At 31.4% G+C, this 9,238-nt stretch overlaps 1 protein-coding gene across 1 annotated transcript; it reads left to right on the top strand.

Moving 5' to 3' along the window:
- The first annotated feature begins 607 nt into the window (after positions 1-607).
- On the top strand, positions 608-7,771 carry LOC107491792 (histone-lysine N-methyltransferase SUVR4). The gene is made up of 8 exons (XM_021126218.2): positions 608-699; positions 1,365-1,557; positions 2,723-3,149; positions 3,992-4,821; positions 6,930-7,198; positions 7,327-7,393; positions 7,502-7,552; positions 7,628-7,771. Exons 2-8 carry the CDS (start codon positions 1,375-1,377, stop codon positions 7,769-7,771), a joined length of 1,971 nt encoding a protein of 656 aa, XP_020981877.1. The 5' UTR covers positions 608-699; positions 1,365-1,374.
- The last annotated feature ends 1,467 nt before the right edge of the window (positions 7,772-9,238 follow it).

Raw genomic sequence — 9,238 nt, 5'->3', positions numbered from 1 at the left:
TATGATCTATTATTATTTATTTTATAAATAAAATTTAAAAAAATATAAAAAATATTTAATAATAAAATTTTTTATTTTTTTTAAAATAAAAATCTAAAATTTAATAGATCAAAATTCAATCACGATAATAACCCAAATCAAGTCCATAATAACCATTGGACTGGACGGGGCCAAGGCCGCCAATTTGGATAAAGTATGAAATCGATATTCTAGTAAAAAAGACAAAAAGAACGAGTATATTTTGAGGTGCAGCTCAGGTACAGAGAAGGGGGTGAAGTTTCAGAAATAGTAACCAAATGAGAGGCATACCAAGAGGCAGCCATCAAGAGATAGCATTGAAGAGCGGCATTCATATGTGCGTCTACGGTATTCCCCAAGTCCTCGCCATAGTGAATAGAAGCCCCTAACAAACTACCCAACCATTCCGCTTCCTCTCCTATAAAATTGTGTTGTACACACTCACGTTCATCAAGCCGTCACAGACTCACAGTACACTCACCCCCCCTCTCTCTCTCTCTCTCTCTCTCTCACTCTCTCTCACACACACACGCACATTCTGTGTTTTTTATTCATTCTGTTAACGACATTCTTCTTTATGTATAACTAACTCAGAATCAGAGGCATGGTTGATACTTGACGGTTCTCTCTCCCTCGCCAACACCATCACCAACACCACTCTCCCTCTCTTCATTTCTCCACGTAAACCTCTGTTCATTCTCTAATACGATTGTTTTCATAGTTTGCGAAAGCTCTGCTTATCTACTGTTTTATTCAGATCGATAATAATTTACTCGCTTTCTGCTATCAATTGTTCGTTCTTGTGACTTGCATTGCCACATTCTCTTTTATCAACTCGTGTTTAACTCTTTCCGTGCTTCAACTACTGGATTAAGTAATTCTGCATGCTATTTCCTTATACTACTCTGCATTATCGTTACTTCAAGATCAACTTATGCTAATCTCTACTTAGGTTTGCTGAAATTTATTATGATTCCTTATTATTTCTTCAGATGACATTTACTCACCTTGAACATAAAAGAGAGACTAGTGTTATGCTTAGAAAATACAATAGTGCAAAATGTATTATTATTATTATTATTATCTAATTTTGAAAGAAATCAATCTCTATCTTAAAAAATAGGGGGGAGTCTAGTTAAATTTTACTGAATCAAGTGAGTGTAGTTTTCATATATTATTCAGTAATTTCATTGGCAGGTTAGCGGTTAATATGTTTAATAAAATGAGCCTATATATAGGAAATGATTACTTTTTGTGGCATATAAATTTCTTGACCACAGTAAGCTTCTTAGAAAACATTTAGAGGATCTTATCAAGCATTTTTTTCCCTCTGGTTCTTGTAACAGTGTTGATCATATGGCTCCCAATCCAAGAGTTGTTCAGGCCTTTAATGCTATGAAGGCATTAGGAATTTCAGCTGAAGAGGTGAAGCCGGTGTTGGCAGAGTTGTTAAGAGTCTACGATAAAAATTGGGAACTTATTGAAGAGGACAATTATCGGACACTTGTAGATGCATACTTTGACTTCAAAGAAGATAAGGTTCCTCCAACTATGTTAAAAAAAATTTTAGAAATGAGCTTATTTGTATTGTTTCATTCTTTTTTTCTTCTCTTATTTTTTAAATTTTATTTTAAGTAGTATTGACTTACCTTTCATTTCTAAGTTATACTATGACATAGAAAAAGTGGTAGTTGAATTATTGGAAGTTGTCACTGAGAGTGTTTACATCTTCAGAAACAAACACAAATGAACTGAATAAAATTATCACCACTAGGGATCCAATTAAATACTGATGTGAAAAATTTCAATTTATGACCACAACAGTTTATCTCATCATGTAGCTTCCTTACCTGTCAAAAGGAAGGAGAAATGAAAGTTATTTTTAAGGATAAAATACTAAATTAGTCTCTTACGTTTGGGCATAAGCCTGTTTTGGTTTTTAAGGTTTAAAGTGTCTTATTTGAATTTAAAAAAGTTTTATTTTGCTTCAATATAGTCATACCGTGAAGTCAAAGTTAAATAATCAACAGAATGTCCTATATAACAGTAGTACAAAAACAAGGTTGATAATCTGGAGAACAAGTACAAGCTCCAAAGACACAAAATCAACCTTGATGCATCAATATATTTATTTATCATTCTCCTTAATTCTATAGAAAATATTTTATTTAAATTGTAAGAAGAATGATAAATAAATGTATTAATACATCTACGGTTGATTTTGTGTCTCTAAAGTTTGTACTTGTTCTCCAGATTATCGATCTTGTTCTTATACTGTCGTATAGGATATTCCGTTAATTATTTAACTTTGATGTCACGGTGGAACTACATTGAAATTAAATGAAACATTTTTGGATTCAAATAGGACACTTTAATCTTTAAAGACCAAAATAGGATTATGTCCAAATATAAGTGACCAATTTAATACTTTATCGTTATTTATATTTCCATACTTGTTCTTGCTGAGATCATTGTTCGGTAATAGGCTTAGGATAGATATACTGAGATATTAGAAGAGGCAAATATAAAACAAAAATTTTAGAACATCAATTACTTTAATCAACAGTTGATTTACACATCACATTCTTAATATTTCATTAATTTTTGTACACATATAATTGTTTGAAGCAATATATTGACCTTACAAATCCTTTCTCAAACTTTTGCTGTATATTTTTATAGTTACCTTGTTATATTCAAATAGGGAACAGATGCTAAGAAAAAAGTGTCTGTCAATTTTCATGCTCGAGAAAGACCAAAACAGAAGCTGCACTTGATAGATGATGATGATGATGATAACCAGGTTTTGTCAACAACAAATAAGTCGAGCCAAAAGTTATCCATTGCAGATAGGAAAACACCTCCAGGTAATTCTTCACAAGAAATCATTGAGCCATCTCAAGCTTCTAAGCAAGATAGCAAGCCCAGAACTAGTTCAGAAGCATCACATGCAAGGTTGATGAAGGTAGAAAGGGTTTCCAGTTCACCTTGCAACGCACCTAAATATAGAAAAACGTATTACGACATAGCACCATCTTCAGGGCACTCTGTTGATTATGAGAAAGAGCTAGTGAAACCCAGAACTAAGAAACCAAAGTTACAGACTCAGCCTATTTCAACAAATCATGACGGTAATCATGTTAATCTGTTAATTTTTCTCATTTCTAAATTATATTAAAAGAAATTGCTCGAGGTTTTCAGAGTGGTATGTAGAATGTAGGTTTGAGAGTTAAAAGTAGGAGGTCACATATCACTAGTTGCGTGGTTTTGATTGTCTCCATCTTGCAATGTTTTGTGGAGATGATAGGTGCTTTACAGATTTATGAGGAGCAGCTTTCTTCTGTCTCTCTAATGAAGCTACACATAGTAGGTCAAAATTTATGATGCAAGCAAGGGACTAACAGTGCACTTCAAGAGCAGCTGTTTCCTCAAAGAGAAAATCTTAATGCTTGCTATAGAAATATTCATATTCACTCATTGTTGGCTATTGAGTAAATTTACATCTTTCATTGTCAGCACTCAAACTTTCATTGTTAGAAATAGTATTTAGTATCAATTCACAGCAGCTGTAGAGAGGGGACGAACACCAAAAGCTGAAAGTGTTTTCTATCATGATGATATTTTGAAACGTTAAATGGTTCAGTCAAACATATCAAACTATTTAACAGTTAGCAATTCATGGAAGTATCCACCTTCTACCATAAGTGAATAAGGAGGCTCAACTAAGCAAAGTATATCAAACTGAAGATTTCTAATTAAAAGCGATGAAGAAATCTTCATAAAACTTTACACGAACAATTAAGTAGGAATTAGCTATGTACAAATTTTTTTTAATAAGGCCACCTACATCAAAGAGTCCTGTTGCCGAACTCATACAATGAGATGAATTTTGGCTGTTATTGTTTCATGTGTTCAACTTGGTTTAATATATATATAAAACAAAGATTGTTATTTAACTTCTTGCTGATTTTAGGATTATTTGATGCTTCCTCATCATGCAATAATAATGCCACAACTAGCACGGGAAATATCACTATTGCTTCTTCACCCCGTGGAGAAGTTAAATTGTCTTTAAACTGCAACTCTGCCTTGGCTCAACCGGACTTCTGTAATCCTAATTTGGATACTGTGATGAAGTTCATGGAGGAGAAGTACCTTAGCTCTTGCATGACTCAGGATCCTCAGTTTTCAATGGTGAAGCTACTAAATGGTTTATGCAGGAGCTATCTGATGTTGGGACATAAAAAACGTTCGAATTTCAGGTCTTCTTCCAGCAACTTGGCAGTTACTCAAGATGAAAGGAGTTCCTCTCAGTTTATCAATGACATAACAAGAGGTTCAGAAGAGGTGAAAATCCCATTAATAGATGAAAATGGCAGTGAGGACTTGCCAAAATTTAATTATATACCGCAAAATATAATATACCAAAGTGCTAATGTAAATATTTCATTGGCTCGAATTTCGGATGAGGGTTGCTGTTCTGATTGTTCAGGCAACTGTCTTTCTGCTTCACTGCCTTGTGCATGTGCCCGTGAAACTGGTGGAGAGTTTGCTTACACTCCTGAAGGTGTGTTGAACGAAGAGTTTCTTAAAGCTTGCATTTCCATGAAGAATGAACCTCAAGATCGTCATTTCGTGTATTGTCAAGAGTGCCCATTGGAGAAGTCTAAGAATGAGTTCATGCCCGAACAATGCAAAGGGCATATGGTTAGGAAGTTTATCAAAGAATGCTGGAGGAAATGTGGCTGTGACATGCGATGTGGAAATCGAGTAGTACAAAGAGGTATAAGATGCAAATTGCAGGTAAGTTAATATTCTCTAGCTATATGTACAGATTTGACGCATACATTAATCATGTATTGTGTCGTACATACATGAAGTAACATATACTATTGCGTAAATACTCAAATTAGTCATAACATTAAATTTTTTTAAAATTAAATTGGTCCTTCAAATATTGCGAATTAATCATATTTATCTTTCAGTCACTTCATAGATTAATGTTGTAAAGTGTTAATTGATAACATATATAATACCTGATATGTTTAATTAGATATTGATCAAATATGTTTATGAAAATTTATTAATTTAGTCATTTTTTCCAATTACAAAAATCTTATATGACCTAATGACTAAATTGATAGATTTTTATAAACATATTTAGTTAATATCTAATTGAATATATTATGTGTTATGTATACTATCAGTTAACATTTTACATCATTAATCGTTGACGAAATTGTAAGTGTAGTAACGGAAGGACAGGGACTAATTTAACTATTAACTCATATACTATCTATCTATAAATATATGTTATTCAACTTATTTTTAAGAAAAATACTAGAGGACTATTAGAATTTATTATTTTTATCTATCCGTTAGTCATCAATGTTTAAAAGTATAGGATAAAATATATTGTTGAATTACTAGACTAAAAGAATTAAGTTGATAATTAAGTAATAGCTAAAACTAATAAATTTTCATAGCTCTCTAACTAACACTTTTCTATTTTTAATATGTATTTTATATTTCAACATATATTTTGTGTGAATTGTTAATTTGGTAGCTAATTTTTAGTATATACATAATATAGTTGTTGATTGAATTATAATATATGTAATTTTAGAAATTTTATGTATTGAATATTAAAAAAAATACTAGAGAATTAGCATAATTTAGCTAATAGTTAGCTAGCAATATTCAAAAACTGTAGGCTAAAAATATATTGTTAAATTGTCAGACTAAAGGTATTAGACTGATCACTAAAAGTGTTATCAAAAATAATAAATTCTATTGGTTTAAATTTTTTTTTTATTACAATCATGCTATGTATACACAAAAATTTAGTCACCAAATTAGAATATATGTTAAAGTACGAAATACATATTGAAGATATTATATAGTTATAGTTTAATTACTTTATTAGTTCCTATAGTTTAATTAAATTTTCAATTTGATCTTTATACTTTTTTTATTATGTCCCTATAACATATCATATTTTATAATTAAGTTCCTGTCGTGACAAAAATGTTGGAATGAATGGAATATTATGTTAAACAAATGAATATGCCTAACACTTTTCTGAATTTCATTGATTCTAACGTTTTTGTTACGCTAGGGACTTAGTTACAAAATCTGATATGGTATAAGAACTCAATTAAAAAAAGAAGAGTGCTAGAGAGTTAGCAACTTTTGTGTTTTGTAACCATCAATTGGCCATCATTAGTATTTTTAATGGTGTGAGATTATATTCAATGGTAGGAGATCACTCTTCTCTTGATGATTAAGTGCTGGTCACAAAACATAAAAATTGCTGGTCCCCTAAACTTTTCCTAAAAATATAAGAATCTAATTGAAAATTTAGTAAAATTATAAAGACTTAGAAGATAATAACTAGTTGATTTTTTGTATATACATAATATTTTTGTATTACTATAATGGTTATTACTATACAATTATTAAAATTAATGTTTTTTTTTTTTCGCTATTTGAAAATATTTTTTTACTATAAAGAGATAGAAAAAAAGTAAAAAATATTATCAAAATTATATAGTTATTGTAACTACTATGATAATAGTTCATCATAGAATCCACCTTAAAAATTATTCTATGAATACTGAATTAATCACCAATACAATTTACAATGCATACTCTTATAATTATGAATCTATTTTACTATAAATGTAAATTTGATTATATTGTTTTTTAAGTTTGATTATAAGTGTCTGTGGTTTCATTATAAATATGAATTTGGTAGGTGGCCATTGGCCGACATATAGGGAACACTTATAGAGGAGGTGCAAAATATAATATTTCATATGTACGTTCTCTGTCAACGTATATGCAGAAAAGCTTCTGTGTAATGTAGATGCAAATTAGGCTAAATTTATTGCTCATTCTTTGTTATTCAGGTGTACATGACTCGTGAGGGAAAGGGCTGGGGCCTTAGAACACTTGAGGATTTGCCGAAGGGTACTTTTGTATGTGAATACGTTGGGGAAATATTAACCAATACAGAGTTATACGAAAGGAATGTGCACAGCAGTTGCAGCAATGACAGACACACATATCCCGTAACTCTTGATGCAGACTGGGGATCAGAAGGGGTCTTGAAAGATGAGGAAGCGCTTTGTTTAGATGCAACATATAATGGAAATGTTGGAAGGTTTATCAATCACAGGTATACTTCATATTGATTTCAAGCTTTATATAACGTGAAATTCAAGACAACAAATTTCTTTCCATGTCTCTATCCTTTTCATTTCTATGTAGATTTTTCCGATGAAATTTATTTGCTCGACATTCCAGATGCTTTGATGCAAATCTCATTGACATTCCTGTTGAAGTGGAGACTCCTGATCACCACTATTACCATGTAATAACTAGTTGAGTTTGCATTCATATAGTTCTCTATTTACCTTATTTGGTGTAAGGCAATGAAAACTAACTTCTTGTCATATGTTCATGATTTTTTGTTCTACAGCTTGCTTTCTTTACCACCCGAGATGTGAGAGCCAATGAGGAGTTGACGTGGGTAAGTTGATTCTGGTAACACTCTCTCCTTGTAAGATTTTGTTTTTCTCATTGACACGTGATAAATTTTCTACAGGATTATGGTATTGACTTTGATGATCATGACCATCCTATTAAAGCATTTCAATGTTCTTGTGGAAGCGCTTTCTGCGGTGATAAGAAGAGAAAAGGTAACTGGATAGCAGATAAAATGGACAAAAATACATGTAAAAAAGTTTAAAACACAAAAGAACACATTTATAAATATTAAAGTTTACTTTCGAAATTATTTTTGCGAACAAAAGTACACACTAAATATTCGTAAATATCAAATTCTTATTTACGGCATAACACTTTTGTCCACCGAAAACATTTTTGAAGTGTATTTTTATATTTCAGGAATCTTTAGTTATATTTTTTTCCACTTAAAATTTTTTTATGTATACTTTTGTCTATCAGTAATATTACATGATTAAATTATTTTAATAACTAAATTTAACTTAGTTGGTTCAATAGCTTAAGGATTGATAATAAAAAATTTTAATTTAAGAAAAAAGAGGAAAGGCTTAAAAAAATGACTTATTTGAACTTAGTTAAAAAAATAACTTCTTCACTTAGTATTTTTCTTTTTCCATTTACTCACTTTGGTATATCGTTAAGGGAAAGTAGAAAATCAGATCCATGTATCTGCAAGAACAAGTGTGTCTGAATTTGGAAGCAGCCGAAGCAATACCTGCAGCTAGTAGAATAGGGAGTAAACAAATTTCTTGAGGTACATGATTATCGTGCTTCTAGAATTCAAGTTCCACCTCCACCTGGTGGGTTGATGCAAGGAAGCATTGTCATATACGTTTCCTTCGAACCGTAGAAAGTAACTAGTTGATTCTCCTCAGTCCAGCCATTTTCCCTTTCAATCATGCCTTGTGAATCCGTCACTTACCTCAATGCTGCATTTGGTTCGGTTACGGTTTACAGATTTGATACATCCGAATTGACCATAAAGGATAAAGGACCACTTGATCAAATTGGTTTGATTTTTACACATTTTTTCAAAGTCCAGTTACCTGAAATTTGGGTTGGTCTAGTGATTACAATAGTAAATGATTTTGATTTTTGAACCCTAACTTTTTGTACTCTTTGACAACAACTATTTTAACACACATGGATTTTAATGTGATCTCAACATTAAACTTTTCACATTAAACAAAATTTGATGTCCATGAACATATTTTGAGTGTAGAAACTAGAAATGTTGTAATTCAATTTTTTCCGGGCATAAGGCTAGTTTATTCCAAACAAAAAAACTAAGGTCTCTGTATAAAGACTCTGATAACATAAAGTTTGTCAGCATTTTTCCACAACAAATCAAACTTAATTAATTTGTCAGCTAGTTGCCACTATATGTTAACATTTAATGACAGCTATAGATTTGATTTCCCTTCTCTCTTTCCCAAAATGGAATCAAAAGTTCAGTAGCTGCAACTATTTTACCCAAAATATGTTTTGTTTCTGAAAGGGGGAAATTAAAACAGGAAGGTAATGAAATTTGTTCATTTAGCTTGAATGCTGCCCCGACCTGTAGCCACACTCATTTTGTTGAACAAGAACTGCAGGCTTTATTCGGTCTAGAACTAGAACAATATTGCAGTCAATTATATCCTAAAATTAATTAATATGCATCCTCTCTGGTTTAGTTTTAGTAGACCTA

Source organism: Arachis duranensis, chromosome 6, assembly GCF_000817695.3.
Source record: "Arachis duranensis cultivar V14167 chromosome 6, aradu.V14167.gnm2.J7QH, whole genome shotgun sequence".
Lineage (NCBI taxonomy): Eukaryota > Viridiplantae > Streptophyta > Magnoliopsida > Fabales > Fabaceae > Arachis > Arachis duranensis.
Note: the sequence above shows the minus strand (reverse complement) of the source record. Positions and strands in the feature narration are given on the sequence as shown.

Bases quoted from the DNA above. Each gene is read 5' to 3' on its own strand.
- LOC107491792 (XM_021126218.2), top strand. From the start codon at position 1,375: ATGGCTCCCAATCCAAGAGTTGTTCAGGCCTTTAATGCTATGAAGGCA. The intron at 1,558-2,722 runs GTTCCTCCAACT...ATATTCAAATAG, and splicing joins TTGACTTCAAAGAAGATAAG to GGAACAGATGCTAAGAAAAA. The intron at 3,150-3,991 runs GTAATCATGTTA...TGCTGATTTTAG, and splicing joins TATTTCAACAAATCATGACG to GATTATTTGATGCTTCCTCA.